Source organism: Mauremys reevesii, linkage group 1 (genome assembly GCF_016161935.1).
Source record: "Mauremys reevesii isolate NIE-2019 linkage group 1, ASM1616193v1, whole genome shotgun sequence".
NCBI classification, from domain to species: Eukaryota; Metazoa; Chordata; order Testudines; family Geoemydidae; genus Mauremys; species Mauremys reevesii.
The window spans coordinates 357541240-357558201 of record NC_052623.1 but is presented as its reverse complement, the minus strand read 5'-3'; the positions used below and the strand labels follow the sequence as shown (position 1 = coordinate 357558201).

General features: G+C 61.6%; 1 protein-coding gene and 1 long non-coding RNA gene across 2 annotated transcripts; one reads left to right on the top strand and one right to left on the bottom strand.

Moving 5' to 3' along the window:
• Positions 1–1687: 1687 nt before the first annotated feature.
• On the bottom strand, positions 1688–3570 carry LOC120396711. The gene is made up of 2 exons (XR_005593308.1): positions 3417–3570; positions 1688–2375 (listed from the first exon to the last, which is right to left on the bottom strand). It is a non-coding gene; the product is annotated as an uncharacterized LOC120396711 (long non-coding RNA).
• Positions 3571–7597: 4027 nt separating this feature from the next.
• On the top strand, positions 7598–16712 carry ADM2 (adrenomedullin 2). Its single transcript, XM_039500189.1, has 3 exons — positions 7598–8125; positions 9246–9441; positions 15947–16712. The coding sequence occupies exons 2-3, from the start codon at positions 9326–9328 to the stop codon at positions 16302–16304; spliced, it is 474 nt and encodes a 157-aa protein (XP_039356123.1). The 5' UTR covers positions 7598–8125; positions 9246–9325; the 3' UTR covers positions 16305–16712.
• The last annotated feature ends 250 nt before the right edge of the window (positions 16713–16962 follow it).

Below are 16962 nucleotides of genomic sequence, written 5' to 3'. Positions count from 1 at the left end.
ATGTCCCAATTTTATAGAGACAGTCTAGATTTTTGGGGTCTTTTTCTTATATAGGCTCCTATTATCCACATCCCCTGTCCTGATTTTTCACATTTGCTGTCTGGTCACCCTAAGACGATGTCGGTGTAGCTTAGCGCACAAGGGCTGGTTCTCTCGTTCCATACATGAGCTAGACTTCATGGCACAGCTAACGGGCCAGCCTCTTTCATCAGATTAGACAGCAAAGCCCGGGACTGTGCATGTTCAGGGTGCAGATGGCTGTCCTGGGCTGGCTATTGGGAGCCAGCCTGGCCTATTTCAATCCTTTTTTGTGACAGTCCCTTTGGGGTGCTCTAGGCATTTTGCATACGTGGCAAGTGGCTGACACCCAGGATTGAATGGAGCTAAAAGCACAAGCTGACAAGCCAGGCTTGTACGCTGAGAGCTCTGTAACAGACCCATGGCCTCCGTGGATCAGCCACAGGTGGGGATCACCACACACATTGATGGTGCTTTTTATAAACGCAGGAGCCTGGATTTCCAGGAGTTGTGGCCTAATGTCAGGCTCCTAAACCCATACTTAGGCACCCAAATAAGTGAACTGATTTCAGAAGTGCTGAGCGGCCAGCGGTGCCCATGGACTTTGGCATAAACCGCTGAGTGCTCAGCACACTTGAGAATCGGGCCACTTATTTAGGTGTCTAAGGAAGGATTTAGGAGCCTGACTTTAAGCACATATTGTCCCAATGTATTTGAACAGCTCTTTGCTCCCCGCCCACCCCCGCAGGTTAGCCGTGAGGTAATTAAGTTAATTGAATCTTAGCAAGTGATTCTCATGGCTTCAAGCCAGGCCTTTTCCCCCTTAAGCAGCACAATGCTGGTAGGGAAAGAGCGCGATGGTGCTGATCATCAGCAGCTTGTACTGCAGATCTTGAGAAGTCTTGAATGGTCTCTGTGTATCACCCACTGTTTGGCTGCATGTCCCCGGGACACAGGGCCGGTTTTATTAACTGCGGGGCCCAATTCGAATACGCGGTGGCAGTCCGGGGCTTTGGCAGCACTTCGGCGGCGGGGGGTCCGCTCCGGGTCTTCCGCGGCACTGAAGGACCCCCCAACCGCCGCAATGCTGCCGAAGACCCCGGAGCGGACCCCCCCGCCGCCGCAATGCTGCCGAAGACCCCGGAGCGGACCCCCCCCCGCCGCCGCAATGCTGCCCAAGACCCCGGAGCGGACCCCCCCGCCGCCGCAATGCTGCCGAAGACCCCGGAGTGGACCCCCCCTGCCACCACAATGCTGCCGAAGACCCCGGAGCGGACCCCCACCACCGCCGCAATGCTGCCCAAGACCCCGGAGCAGACCCCCCCGCAGCCGCAATGCTGCCCAAGACCCCGGAGCGGACCCCCCCGCTGCCGCAATGCTGCCCAAGACCCCGGAGCGGACCCCCCTGCCGCCGGGTGAGTAAAAAAAAAATTAAAAAGGTGCCTAAGGCGCAGGGCCCAATTCCGGGGAATCGGGTGAATCGGCCTAAAGCCGGCCCTGCCTGGACATGCAGCTGACAGAAGTGATGGAACAGAAGTGGAATGCAGCCACCGTCTCCACCTCATGTTATCTCCTCCAGGACTCACCTTCCTGCACAAGGGATGATTGCAGTTAAACACAAGGTTATAAAACAATACAGGACCAATTAACTCTGCTCACTCTCTGATTATTGAGGAAACAGCTGTGTTTAGTTGTGAAAGGTGTCACGTAGAGTAGCTAGGGAAGCGGTATTACATGGTGGTTGGAAGTCAGGACTCTTGGGTTCTCTTCCAGCTCTGGAAGGGGAGTGTGGTCTAGTGGTTAGAGCAAGGGAGTGGGCAGTAGGATCCCTGGGTTCTCTTACTAGTTCTGCTATTGACTCACTATGTGACTGTTGCAAGTTCCTTCCCTGTCTGTGCCTCAGTTTCCCCATCTGTAAAATGGGGAAATTACTCAGCTTTCTGACAGATTCGTTGAGAGGCCTAATTTACAAGCATTTGTAAAGCACTTTGAGATCCTAGGATGAGAGGGGTAAAGTATTGTTATAAGCAGTCCATTCTGCCCAGCACCCGCCCTACGTCTCTGATCCCCCGTGGCAGCCCAATTCTACAGGGTGGGGAGCGGAGGGCCCTCTCCCCATCTAGGGCTGGTCACCCCCTCCCTAACAGAACAACCTGAATTAGCCTAACATTAATTAACCAAAGCTCCATAATCCAGCCCAGGCTCCTGTGCTCCCAGAGCTAACTAATAACACTGATAATTCCCGGGTGATCTGGATTTATCCACGGGACATGGGGGGGAATTGAGGCTGTCTCTCCTGGGCGGCTGGTTCTGATAGGGCACTGGCTCCGGGTTCTCCGAGACACCTTAGTTCTGAGCTGGAAGCAGGAAACAGAGTCTGAGATGTAGCAGCAGCTGATCTGCCTCTGGCCCAACCTCCCCTCCCTGAGAGGCTGCGAAGGATGCCAGTGTGTCCAACACCTGGGCCCTGCGCTACTGCGAATGAAGGGGTTTTAATCTGTCCCAGTGTTTGGTGTGTGGCCGCTAGGGGGAGCTTGCGGCGATGCAGAGGAAAGCTGGCATGCCTGGGCCAGAGAGGAACATGATCAGATCATACACCGAGCGCTCAGTCCGAGCGACGCCCCTTATCCTCTCTGAGGCCTTGGCCGCATGGGTAGCTTGGCCCAATTGCGGTCATTAGTGTAGTTGCACTGGCACAATCCCTCGTGCAAACAGAGGCTTTGCCTGTTTGCACGAGTGCAGCTTGCTCCTGGTTCGCCGGGGGTTGTGATCACTCCCGCAGGCTGGCTAAGGGTTGCGCTCACCCTAGTACTCGTGTTACCCTGTCTCTCCCAGCCCCGCCCTGACCCGCTCGCCTCTCCCACCTCCTATGTCCTGGTTTCTAGCCTGGAAGCTCTCTGGGGCAGGACCCAGCACGATGGGGCTTGGAACACGAATGCACTTTGCAGCTGGGACGTTCAGCCTTTCGCTCAGTGTGGGAAACCATTGAAACTAGACAGGCCTCTGCTTCTAATGCAGCACCGGGCTTAGGAGGATGCCCCGGGGACTTTGGAGGTAGCAGAGAACGCAGGGCCGGGGCTGGCAGTGCCCCCTGGGCTTCAGGATCATAAAGGCAGAGGCAGGCAGACTCGAGCTCCAGTTTTCTCAAGCGTGTGCGTGTTTTTCAGAGTCCCCTTCTGCCTGTGTCAATGTCCCTGAGCTAATCCAGCCACAAACAAATGAAAGAATGTGGCATACCACAAACATTCCCCCGGAGGGAGACAATTCAGAGCGAGTGAGAGACCAGGGCGCAGGGCAGAGGCCCTGGGCGATTGCTGCTCCGTTTCAGTTAAGACTGAAAACAAACCCACTGTGACCCGCGGATCTGGTGCTCTGCTGTGACCCTGAGTCGCTCTCACCTCCTTTTCCAGCAAAGATGCCTCATGCTTTACCCAGCAGCCTCTTCCTCCAGTACAGCCACTTCAAAGCCTCTTTCCCCGGTGGTGCTGGGCCCCAGTAGCCCTCCCTGGCCGGTCCCGGGCATTGCCGCTGACACATGATCAGGTGCTGCTCTAAATCCTCCCTACGCGGGGAAATGTGAAGTGTTTGAAGCCTTTGTGTCTTCACAATGCAGAAGAATCTGAGCGATTCCGAGCATGTGGAGCCTGCTGGCCTCTCCGTGCAAGGGGGGCCTGAGAATGGAAAACCACAGCGAGGGGGGCACTTGGGCTGGGTGGGGGGCCCCAGATACTCGGGGTCTAAGAGAGCTGGGGGGGGCACAGGTACCCTGGGGAGCTCTGAGGAGGGGGCTCAGGTACCCCGGGCCCAGGTGAGCTCTGAGGAGGGGCTCAGGTACCCCAGGGCTAAGGAAGCTCTGAGGAGGGGCTCAGGTACCCAGGTCCTAGGGGAGCTCAGAGGAGGGGGCTCGGGTACCTCAGGCCCAGGGGAACTCTGAGGAGGGGGCTCAGGTACCCCAGGGCTCGGGGAGCTCTGAGGAGGGGGCTCGGGTACCCCAGGGCTAGGGGAGCTCTGAGGAGGGGGCTCGGGTACCCCAGGCCTAGGGGAGCTCTGAGGAGGGGGCTCGGGTACCGCGGGGCTAGGGGAGCTCTGAGGAGGGGGCTCGGGTACCGCAGGGCTAGGGGAGCTCTGAGGAGGGGGCTCGGGTACCCCGGGCCTAGGGGAGCTCTGAGGAGGGGGCTCGGGTACCCCGGGCCTAGGGGAGCTCTGAGGAGGGGGCTCGGGTACCGCAGGGCTAGGGGAGCTCTGAGGAGGGGGCTCGGGTACCCCGGGCCCAGGGGAGCTCTGAGGAGGGGGCTCGGGTACCCCGGGCCTAGGGGAGCTCTGAGGAGGGGGCTCGGGTACCCCGGGCCCAGGGGAGCTCTGAGGAGGGGGCTTGGGTACCGCAGGGCTAGGGGAGCTCTGAGGAGGGGGCTCGGGTACCGCAGGGCTAGAGGTTCTCAGAATTTCATTTTCCTCCTTGGGCCAGCCCCACCCCTCTGTCCCCCAACCCTACCCTGGCTCTTTGGGGGCTGCCTATCTCCATCCCTGGGCCATTGTCCCTCTCAGGCTGCCATGCTGCTAGCTGCATCTCTCGCCAGGTCAGGGGGACGTTGGACAGCACTCCACTTCCCCCACCCTCCAATCTGTCCTAGGTTGGGGGGTTTCCTCCATGACTTCCTCCCGCTGTCTGGGCCGCCTGCCCCCTTCCCTCTGGGCTCTTTCCCCTCAGTAACCTCCTTGTTAGAGAGGACCCTGGTGCGCAAACAGGCAGCCCCCAGTGGGTGAGGCTCAAGACGGGGAGCAGGTCTCGGCCCACATGCAGGCACCATAGCGAAAGTGGCAGAGGGAGGGTGGCTGCACCCAGAGACTGACCATCACAGCTCTGGTTGCTGTGCTGGGGGCGAGGCTGCTGGAGCTGTGCGGGTGCTCTGGGGTCTCAGATCTGCTCCGGGTGGGTACTGTATCTGGGTGAGTCCTAGTACAAAGTCAGCACTGCTGCTTCTGAATCATTCCCCACTCCCGTCCTATCTCCCGTGCACCAGCTTCCCAGCCGTATCTGAATGCAGTTCTGTTTGCACTGCTCTACCCAGCAACCTCCCGCACTCCTCCAGCCCTGGCCTGCTCTTGCATCTCCAGGGCTGACAGCTGCTCTGACTCTGGGGCATCCCCTTCTCAGGAGATCTCTCTTCCTTCCTGCTCCAAACCACGGAGTCACTCTACCTGTCGCCTAGTGATAGCGATCCTCACAAAGGTCCCAGTGCTCTGCTGGGCTTGGAGAAGGTCTAGGGTGACCAGATGTCCCAATTTTATAGGGACAGTCCCGATTTTTGGGTCTTTTTCTTATATAGGCTCCTATTACCCCCCACCCCCTGTCCCGATTTTTCACATTTGCTGTCTGGTCACCCCAAGAAGGTCCCCAAAGTCTGAACATTTCCCTGACCTCTAGATTCTGCAAACAGAGTGCAGCCTTACCCTCACGAGGTCTGGTGATTCCTGCTTGGGCAGGGCTGGGTTCTAGGTGACACTTTGGGTCTCTTTTCATTCTGTCTGGAGTGCTCCCAGTAGCTGTCCTTTCCTTTTCTCTTTAGTTGATGGGTCCCACTCTCTTCCTATCACTCTCTGCAGTGTTTTGTGACCCTGGGTGTGAAGGACGCTGTAGAGCAATGAATGGGATCACACTGTGTTGTGTGTGCTAGTTGGTGGCTGGAGTTCTCAGCCCCGGGGGAGGGAGGCGTCTTTTAATATACGTAAATAGGAACAATATTTGCATGAATTGAGCCTCTGTTCACCTAATTTTGTTGGCAGCCTCACTATGAAACTAAAATAGGACGACTCGGTGAGGGTGAACTTTTGTCCTGACCTGATCTTCATGGGATTTAGGTTTTCAATTGTTCTCAAAGGCCAGACGCTGATGTTTAAAAACATTAAACTAAATTAGCTCTGGTACAAGGTTCTGGGACGCACTGGTCTGTTTATACCCACAGCTGGTACAGCGATGCCAGCTACACAAACCCCGCCAGCCCGCCCTCCGACAAACGTGTCAGCCCCGACTGAAAGGGCCGGGAGCTCAGTCGCCCTGGCCCGTTCAGTGAGTGGCATCTCTGCTGAGCCTACCCGGCCCGGGGAAAATTAGTTCATCCGCTCATTTTAAGACACAGTATGTCAGCCACCCAGAGGGGAACAGCTCTCCGCCGTAACAGACCGAGGGCTGAACAAGGACAGGTGACCTACAGGTGAATGGCTCCACAAACCAAGCTCCCTGCCCCCCGCCAGCCCAACCACCTGGATTTAGCTTTTAAAAAACGGGCAAAATAGAGCGCTGAAAGTTGGGGCTGCGGGTGTGACATTCGCCAGCCCTTCCAGCTCCGTTATCATGGGCTCCCCGGGGGCGAGCGCGAGCCCCCCCTTTTGCACTGTCTGACGAGGGCACGCAGGCCGAGGCAGGCAAGAGAGGAGAGTGGGTACCTCTGGGGTGAAGGACAGAGGAGTGCGGGCAGTGAGGAGGAGGATGAGCTGGGATCAGGTATTTGGGGGGAGTGCAGGAAGAACAGGAGACCAGGGAGGAAGGCCAGAGGCAAGAGTCCCAGGGTGGAACTGCCCTCACCTGGACGGTAGAGGTACTGCAAGGCAGGCAGGCCAGTAAGATGAGAGAAGGGTATGAGAATGGAGGAGGAAGAGCAGGAGTGTGGAAGAGAGGAATCTCTCTCTCTTTCTCTCTCTCCACACATCTATCTATCTATCTATCTATCTATCTATCTATCTATCTATCTATCTATCTATCCCCAGCTACCCCCTCTATCTATCTATCCCCACACACCCCATCTATCTATCTACCCCCAGCCACACCCTCTATCTATCCCCACCCACCCCATCATCTATCTATCTATCTACCCCCAGCTACCCTCTCTATCTATCTACCCCCAGCCACCCCCTCTATCTATCTATCTATCTACCCCCAGCTACCCCCTCTATCTATCTATCCCCACACACCCCATCTATCTATCGACCCCCAGCCACCCCCTCTATCTATCCCCACCCACCCCATCATCTATCTATCTATCTATCTATCTATCTATCTATCTATCTATCTATCTATCCCCAAACAACCCATCATCTATCTATCTATCTATCCCCCCCCACCCCCGCATCAATCTATCTATCTACCCCCAGCTACCCTCTCTATCTATCCCCACCCACCCCATCATCTATCTATCTATCTATCTATCTATCCCCACCCACCCCCTCTATCTATCTATCTATCTATCTATCCCCACCCACCCCATCTATCTATCTATCTAATCTCCACACACCCCATCTCTCCCTCTCCCTGTACCCCCCCCCAATGCCCCTGCGGAGGAGCTGTCGGAGGAGGAAGGCTGGGGTCTCTGGGCTGCTCTCGCCGGCCTGTGTCTGGGGCAGGGGATTCCTGGGGGGGCCGGTCCGGTCTGTGGCGGGTCCGGGGCAGGTGTTCTGGGCCGGGGCCAGGCCGGGCCGGGGCAGGGGCTGGGCCGCAGGAATTCCAGGCAGGGGCCGGGCCGGCTGGGCTGCTGTCCCTCCCCCGGCGCAGAGGCTGGGCTGGACCGGGAAGCCCAGCCCAGTTCCTCCCGGCTAACAGGACGCCAAGGGAATATTTAACCTGGGAGCCTGGCCGAGCGACACAGACTCCGACAGACCGAGCCAGATTGAGCCCAGCCACAGGGGTCCTCAGCCGTTCCCGTCCCCAGCGGTTCGGGCCAGAATCCAGGCGCAGAACCTCACCGGGGCCAGGACGAGAAAGCCGGGGCAGATCCGAACCTCACCAGGGCCAGGACGAGAAAGCCGGGGAAGGTCCGAACCACACCCGGGGCAGGACCAGCCAGACCCCGAATACTGGGGCAAACCCGAATCTCTCCAGAAGGAGACCCAGGGCGGAACACAGCCCCTCCCGGAACCGTCCGGACAAGGCATCAGGGACAGGACCAGGCAGGTACCAGAGAGAATCCACCGGTAAAACCGAACCGAGGCCACGCACAGACTTAGGGAGGCGGCTGAACGCTTGCCGCTGACCGGGCACAGAACCGACCCCCCTCGGGCGCCAGCCCCAGGCACCTTGCTGAACCCGGGACCGGGACCAGGACTCCGAGCTCAGGTACAGAACCGCCCGCCCCGGGCATGAAATAAGGACTGGAATTGGGAAAGGCGTCGGGTATCCGCCAGCTGGCGGAGAATCCGGGGCTGGACCGACCGGGGCTCCAGAACGGGGGCATCGGATACTTCTCGGCAGCCCGGTTCTCTGCTGAGTTAGGGAAAGAGGCTCCAGTGCAGAGGAGCCCGGAGCGCTCCAGGAAAACGGGATCTCAGAGCGCTCTTGGGGCAGGGGGGCGCGGGAGCGCGGGGAGCCCGGAGCGGTCCAGGACAGGGGGTTCGGGGAGCCCGGAGCGCTCCAGGGGAAGGGGGCGCGGGGAGCCCGGCGCGCTCCAGGGAAAGGGGGCGCGGGGAGCCCGGAGCGGTCCAGGACAGGGGGTTCGGGGAGCCCGGAGCGCTCCAGGGGCAGGAGGCGCGGGGAGCCCGGCGCGCTCCAGGACAAGGGGCGCGGGGAGCCCGGAGCGCTCCAGGGACAGAGGGGCGCGGAGCGCTCCAGGGGAAGGGGGGCGAGGGAAGCCCGGGCGCTCCAGGACAGGGGGGCGCGGGGAGACCGGCGCGCTCAAGGGGCGGGAGCCCGGCGCGCTCGAGGGACTGGGGGCGCGGGGAGCCGGGAGCGCGGGGAGCCCGGAGCGCTCCAGGACGGGGGGCGCGGGGAGCCCGGTGCGCTCCGGGACAGGGAAGCCCGGAGCGCTCCAGGACAGGGGGCGCGGGGAGCCCGGTGCGCTTCGGGACAGGAGGGCGCGGGGAGACCGGCGCGCTCAAGGGGCGGGAGCCCGGAGCGCTCCGGGACAGGGGAGCTCGGAGCGCTCCAGGAAGGGGGCGCGGGAGCCCGGCGCGCTCCGGGACGGGGAGCCCGGCGCGCTCCGGGACAGGGGAGCTCGGAGCGCTCCAGGACGGGGGGCGCGGGGAGCTCGGAGCGCTCCAGGGGCGGCGGGCAGGCGCGCTCGCGGTCGAACGAAGGGAGGTTTCCGAGAGCCGGGCGCTCTCCCGGGTCTGGCTCCAGGGAGCCGGCTGCCCGGGGGATCCAGCGAACCCCCATGGGACTGGCTCCCCACTGGTGCCCCCCGCCCCGCCCCGGGCCCCTCTGTGCAGCGCGCTGAGTGCTTCTCGCTCTCCTTTTCCAGCCTCCGGAGCCGCGTCACCTGCAGTCCCCGGGCACCCGGGGTTCCCCGCCCGCTCCCAGGATCTCCCTGTCCGGCCCGGCATGAAATCTCTGCCTTCGGTTGCGCTGGGTTGCATCAGCTTGACGCTGTGTCTGCTGCAGCTGCCGGCCTCCCTGCCCCTGCCCGTGGGGCACACCCTGCTGCTGCCTAAACACAGGTGAGCACCGACCGCTGCTGCCCGTCTCCTGCTCCCCCGGCCTCGGCCACGCCTCACACCGCCCCGACCGTCCCCATCCCACCGCCACCTGCTGCAAGGGAGCCGGGGCCAGCCTCCAAATCCAGCGGCCCTGCAGATCAAGGGTCTGTGGGAGCCTCCCGGGGGAGAGAGGCTGAGCTGGGCTGCGCTCCTGGCTGCCATGGGGCTCTGTCTCCCCTTGGAGCTGTGGGTGTGACAGTCTGGGCCAGGGCTCCCAAGCTGGGCCCCCAAAATTGGTGCCTCTTTGTCCGGGAAAGTTCTGGCCGCTGTGCTGGCTGCCTGGTCCCCTGTGGATTTAATCAGGGGAGGTTCAGATCCTTCTCCTTTGGCTCTGACACTAGATTAGCCAAGCCTGTGTTGGGGGAGGCGGGAGAGGAGAGAAGGCGCAGCATAGGTGGGGCCACAAGGCGCTGCTGCCCTGTCTCCCTCTCAGGCGGGCTGCCACACGAAGCTGGGGGCTGTAGCAGGCGGGGCCTTTGCATAGGGCCCTCGGGGTTAGTGAGAAGCCAAGGAGATGTTACCAAGATGCCCACCAACGTCACCAGGCGCATTCTGGGGTCTCTCTCTCTCTCTCCCTTTGGCTGGCTCCTTGGAGACCTCCCTTCGTAAGGCCTGGGCATGGCCCGGGGGGCATCCCGTTTGGAGCAGAGCCCTGGCTAGCTTAGCAAACCCACCGTCACCAGGTGAGCCCAGGACATGCTCTGCAACCTGCAGCCAGCGTGTCCTGATTGCCCTGAGCACTGGTGCATGGGATGGGGTGAGGAGGGATTCCCCTTCGCTGGAACAGAAGGGCCTTTGTGTTCACAGCAGGTTGGCTACATGGTCTCCTGGCCAGGGAGTCTCAGAGACACTGCGGCCTTGTCATGCAGCTCCGCTGCGGAGTCAGTGTTCTGGGGGGGAGGGAGTGTGCTGGCGGGGGCTTGGTGGTGGGGACCGGCGTGTGCCTGTGTCCTGGATGCAGGCTGCCATTACACCATGGCCGTGTGGTTGTAGCTGTGGGAGTCCCAGGAAATTAGAGACAAGATGGGCAGTTCTCATTACCTGGTTGGGTGCAACAGCACTTATGGGGACTGGCAGGTTCTCTGTGTGTGCCCAGCCCTGCTGGGCAGCTAGGGAGGGAGAATGGTCTAGTGGTTAGATCCTGGGACTGGGACTCCTGGGTTCTATTCTGGACTCTGCCACACCTTGGCTGTGTGACCTGAAGCAAGTTGTTATGCCTCCATCCTGCAGTTTTCCCAGGCACGACATAGGACAAAGGTGCTTAGTAAACTCCCCCAGGTGTTGAGCGGTCAAATAAGGAATGTTTATGAAGGAGCTGGGAGCGCTCATGTAAGCACAGCGAGCTCGCAGACCGTGCTGCTCATCAGTGGATCTCAAAGCACTTTCTGAACAGAAGCTGCTAGTGATGATGAGCTGGGCGAACAGCTGGTGTGTGCCAGCCCCTGGGAGATTCACGGTGTGCTGGTCACAGAGGTCAGCAGCCCAGCCTGGGGGGCTGGGGGGCTGGGAGTGGGGGGCGTCTGTGCTGGGCTCACTTGCAATATTTGCCATCTGGGATCTGTGCAGCTCCCGTTACTCTGTGGCTGCACCCCTGTACTAGGGTCATAATGGCTAGTGGGGCTGGGGGAGCCATGGGGAGAGGGTGGGGGCTGCAGTGCAGAGGGGCTTGGCTGGGCTCCTTGGCTTGATTCATCTGCAGTTGGCTCAGCGTGAGTGTCTGTTTCTGATGGGGCGGGACAGAGCACCTGTTGGGGGCGAAGGCTGAGCCAGCCCCGTGTGTCCTGGGGGGGGGTGTCGGGCAGGTGACCCACGGAAGGGGCCAGCAGGGGTGTGACGCTGTCTCGTGTGAGCACAGGGGGTGCTGGGACAGGCGCAGTCTGGGGGCTCCGCGCCAGGAGGAACGGGACAAGGGGCCGTGGCCTAGGGAAGTTTCTCAAGGAGGAGGCGGCCCTGAACATAGTGGGAATGTTTGGAGCATGACGGTGAAACGCTGCCCTGCCCTGCTGCAGTGGAGCAGACAACGCTGTGCATCCTGCACAGGGAGGGAGCGCCAGGCCGTGGCACAGCGTCCTCTGCCCGCCAGCTTCTCCTGCAAGTGTCGCACTGACGCCTCACCCAGAGCCCCTCAGGTGGCCCTGCTGCCAGGTGCTGCCCTGTATCTGCTGCCCCCAGCCCAGCGTAGGAGCAAGGCGGGGCTGCAAGGGGGGATGGACGGTCCAAGCTGCCCTGGAACCCCAGGCAGTGCAGACTTTCAGGGTTACAGGTGGACTGGTAGCTCCAGCTCCCGCGTGTGCCATGATCCAGGAGCGCTGCAGCCTACACACACGAGGCACCACAAGTTCTCAGCCTGCCTGTGGGCAGTGCCCGCTCTGGTGCAGTTGCAGTACAAATCCTTTCTCTGTGGCAAAGCAAGTCAGGCCCTTTGCAGAGGAGTAGGTGGTCTGGGCCAGCAGGCCGGGCCCTGCCCTGGTTGCAGTGAGCGTCACACTGAGGCTTAGGGTGCTGCGTGCATTCAGCCTGCTAAACCATCAGCAATGACAGGCCGCAGTAAACCTGCTTTCCCTAGGCTGGCTGTGGGCGCTGACGCAGCCGGCGCGCACCTAACAGCACTAGGAACGAGAGACTCAGCCACACACAGCGCTGGCTCCCATGCCCTTGAGTCTAATCAAGCTAATCCGCCAGGCGAGACATTCACAAAGTGCCGGGAGAGCCAGGCGTGGGGAGGGCAGAAGAGAAGCCAGCCCAGGGGCAGAAGGGGAACCGCACAGTCAGTACGAATCTTATGGAAATCCAGCCCAGGGCGTTTTTCATTTTTATGTTAATCAGACGGTGGCATATGCAGCCACGGTGCTGCCAGCAGGGGGCGCTGTGCCTGACAGAGCCTGTGGCCTGAGGACATGGTCCAGTGCCCCGAGTTGTCCGTACATCAGCGGGGGCCAGGTGCTGCCGTCTAAGCCCCAGGCAGCATCCGGGAGAAGCCGAAGAGCAATGCTGAGGATCTGGCCCAGGGCGAGAGTTTCTGTCTCCGGGGCTGTAGGAATTTGTCCGGTTGCTCCTTGCCCCCGGGGGCCGTTGGTGGGGGAAGCCTAACAGGGAAGGCCTGTCTGACACTCGTCTGGACGCTGTCAGTGTCCCGCAACTGGCATTCCATAGCCAGGGCTCTGCTCCCCCGCCTGCCCCACCTCATATCACAGCCTCTGCCTCGGGACTGACCCCTCCTACCCTCGGCCAAAGGGCCCTCTGGGCTGCGGCAGTGGCAGGGGGCTCATGGCAGTTCCTGGGCGGGGTCTCTTCCGGGTGGTCCTATCTGCATGTTGTGCACGGCCCCGACCCGACACGCTGTGATGGAGCTGGGGGTGTGCCGTGCCCAACTCCGCACCATGCCCGGAGGGCTGTGCGAGTCAGCATCTCCCCCCTTCCGAAATGCTCCGCCCCAGACGCACAGAGTCAGGCGAGGCGCCAGTGTGCGTACAGAGGAGTTAGAGGGAGCTGCAGAGGCACATATACGAGGGGGCGGGGGTGCACAGGCGGGTGTGTGCATGTTATGGGGTGTGTTGGCACACATGGAGGTGGTGGTGGTGGGGATGAACAGATGAGGCCAGGGCAGGTTGGAGTGTGGGGATGTGAATGTAGGTGTGGGTGTATGTGGGTGGGCAGGTGGGCCCAGGGAGGTTGGCATGAGGGATTGTGCGTGCAGACATGGGTGGGTGGGGGCCTGAGAGGGTGCACGTAGGTGTGTGTATGCAGGTGTGGGTGCACGAGAGGTGCACATGGTGTGTGCATGCAGGTGTGGGTGCACATGGCTGTGTGTGTGCAGGGATGGATGCATGTGGGTGTGTGCATGCAGGCATGGGTGCACATGGGTGTGTGCATGTAGGTGTGGGTGCACATGGGTGTGTGCATGTAGGTGCGAGTGCATGTGGTGTGTGCATGTAGGCGTGGATGCATGTAGGTGTGTGTGGGTGCATGTGGGTGTGTCAATGCAGGCATGTATGTGCATGCAAGCGTGGGTGCACGAGAGGGTGCACAGGGTGTGTGCATGTAGATGTGGGTGCACGTGGGTGTGAGTGCACGTGGGTGTGTGCATGTAGGTGTGAGTGCACATGGGTGTGTGCATGTAGATGTGGATGCACATGGAACCCTACACCCTTGTGGGAAAGGCAGAACTATTGGCACGTCCCCTGAGTCAGCACCCGCTGGGAGGTTCCTCTGGAGAAGTGACCCTGAAACTGGCTGTGGGCCGTGTCCTGGGGGGACGAGGGGGGCCATCAGGGCAGGGCCCAGCCCAGACAGCCTGGCCTTGGGGTTAAGGCCCTGGCCTGGGAGGCAGCTGAGCCAGGCTCTGTTCGCAGATCTGCCACCGTCTCCCCTGTTTGATGTGAGCTTCCCTGAGCCTGTCTCCAGTCCCCCTGGCTTGTGATCATAGGGTTTGGGGTGAGCTCTGCCCCCGAATCCCCAAGTCTGCCCGCTCACGCCCGCACTCGTAGCTTCCCCAAGCTAAGCCAGTGCCGGGGCGAGGGCCTGACCTCGGTGGGCACTGGAGATCCCCAGACCCTTTCCATAAGGCTCAGGACTGGTTCGGCCCAGTACAGCAATCGGGGTTGAGGACCCCCCTAGCTAAGAGCCATCTCCTGCTGCAGCTGTGGTCGCTGGGGCCCCCAGGGCCATACAGGAGGGAGCCCCCCACTTTGGAACACTCTCCCCTGTGGGGCAGGCTGGCGAGGGCTGGGGATTTGGGGTGAGGGGGTGGGTTTTAGGGCTGTTGGGGGGGATTAGGGTTTGGCAGGAGCTGGGGGAGCATTCAGGAGCTCCGTGTGCATCGGGGAAGCTGGAGGGCCCCGTGTTGTGGCCTGTGGTTTTCGGGAGGCCCAGAGCCCGGGAGAGGGGGACGCCTGGGAGAGGTTTTCCGGAGGTAAAGGCTGGGACGAGCCCATCTAGCACTGCACGGCTCCATGCTGCGTGTGGCACGTAGCATGGGGCTCCCAGGGGAGCGGGGGCCCGGCGGGCAGGTACGTGGCAGGGCGGCCCTGGCAGAGGCAGGCAGCACCCTGAGTCGCCAGCTGCGGGCCGGTGTTTGCAGAGGCAGAGAGTGGGCGCCCTTTCCCCTGCGGCTCCCAACCGCCGGTGGGATCGTGACGCTTCGGAGGCGAGGCTCTGGCGTGGCTTGTTTGGAGGAGCCAGAACTGGCATGTCTGTGGGATAAGGGCCTTTGATGCAGTGCGTGCACCTCCCTGCCGGCCCTAAGTGACTCCGGAGAGTACGTGTGCCGCAGCAGGTAGCTGCTCCTCGGCCCGGCTCCCACACTGCTGCGGCCTCACGTGCCTACCCCTCCAGCCCATTCGCTCCGCTCCCTCCTGCTCCGGATTCCTTCCCTCCCCTCCCCTCCTCCTCCTCTCAGCTGCCTTCCTTCCAGCAGTGCCTAGTTCTGGTCCCGGCGCTGGGAGCTTCCCTGCAGCAGTGCCCAGCTAGTTCTGATCCAAGCGCTGCGAGCTTCCCTGCAGCAGTGCCCTGCCACTTCTGTGCCTGTTGCTGGTGCTGTGAGCTTCTTTGCAGCAGTGCCCTGGCAGTTCGCTCTATAATTTCACAGCCTGCATTTTCTCTCCCTTTTGCCTGGAATCCCATCTCCGTCCCCTCCCACCCCCGTGAAGGACGTCCCCGCGTAGGCTGGGGAGCGCTGTAGGCCAGGCTGGCTCATCTGCTCCTTGGAAAGCTGGGGGCTGGTTCCAGCAGCCGCTGTCCACTGCAGGATCTAGCTCAAAGGGCTCGTTGTGCCACTGCCAGACCTCAGTCGGGTTCTGCTGCGGGAGGGAGTATCTGGGCGGCATCTGCGGCCTGGGCAAAGGCAGAACATCTCTCATTGCGGCTGGGCAGGGCATTCGCCCTATGGCCAGGCAGTGCGCCGCTGGCCGTGCCTCCCGGAGCCACTGCGAGACAGGCAGAGCCCTTGGGACACGGGCCGTGCCGCTGGGCCCAGCTGAGAACGAGGTCCCAGCCACGGCCCCTCCTGTCTAGTCTTCAGGGTTCGGTCCCGTCTGATCCAAACTGCACCAAGCAACGGGGCTTCTGGATCAGGGGCTCGGTCCCTGGGCCTCAGCCTATTAACTCCATGCCATGGCTCCGCTCCCGGCTCCCTCGGCCTCTCCACCCTGGCCGGGTTTTCAGGCTGTTATCATCAGCCGGGAACCCGCTCACCCAGGGGTACATTCACAGACTGGCAGCAGGCCTGGGAGGTGGGGAAGGGGGGTTCTCAGGGGCTGCCGCTCAGAGCGTCTGAAGGCCAATGCTGCCAGACCGACTGGCCTGTTTCACACAGACGCTGAGCCCTGAAGGTGCCAGGCGCTGCAGGGAGAGAGGGGCCGGAGCGGGGCCCATGCACCAGCCTTGCTCCGACCCTCTTGCACACGTGAGGGGATATAGGTGGGCCGAGCCAGGCCGTCATCCTGACCTTTGTGCTTTTCTGGCGCAGGGAGCCCCCGGACAGGAGAGCCGCTGCGCTGCTGGGGAATCGGCCCCTGAAGAGGAGGACAGTGGAGCTGCTCTGGGTTGGCACTGCAAGAGCTCAGCTGGACTGGGAGCAGCCCGGGGGGACCCCAGCCTCCCTGGCCGGCCCCAAAGGCAGAGCACGACGCTCACTGACTGGCCCCTGGCGTGCCAAGCGCCACGCGGCCCCACGCCGCCACCACGCCCACCTGATGCGCGTGGGCTGCGTCCTGGGCACCTGCCAGGTACAGAACCTCGGGCACCGCCTCTGGCAGCTGATGGGCCAGTCGGGCCGCCAGGACTCATCACCCATGAACCCCAACAGCCCCCACAGCTACGGATGAAGGAGGGGGCAATCGTGGGGCACGAGCACGTGGGACTGGATTGCTTCGGGCGGAGACCTCGCCCCATGTGCTGCCGGGGGTGGCCACCCCCCCGTACATTGTGTAGGAGCCTTTACTAAAGCGCTTCCAGAGCCAACCCCACATTTGCTGTGTCTTCTGGTCCCATGCAGCGCCGGCTGGGACCTCGGGCTCCCAGCACAAGGGGGCAGCTGCCCCCCAGAGCATTGATTGCAGCCCCCATGGCTGCAGGGGTGGCCTAGCCCAGTGCATAGACGCGGGGAGGGGCAGTGGCTTTCCAGCCCGCCAGACATGCACAGAGGATTCCGGTGGCTGTGCCCTAAGGGAAGGGCATGGGGTTGTGGGGCAGGGCACTGCCGGTCTGGCAGGTGTCAAGAGGGTAGAGATGCCGAGTCCTGAGGGAAGAGGGGAGCAGTGGGGGCCAGTGGGGAGGAGCAGACCCTGCCCCACTGCGGATCAGAAGAAGGGCAATGAGGATGTAGGAGAGGAAGGAGATGTTGGCTGTCTCTGCCCATATGCCCCCCCCCCCAAATCTGGATGGGGGAGGCCATGTGGCTAGCAGGGTATTTGGGGTGGGCTATTTCCCAGGGGCCCAGCAGCCAAACGTTTCCCAAACGGAGCGAGGTGAAGCTGAAGGCCT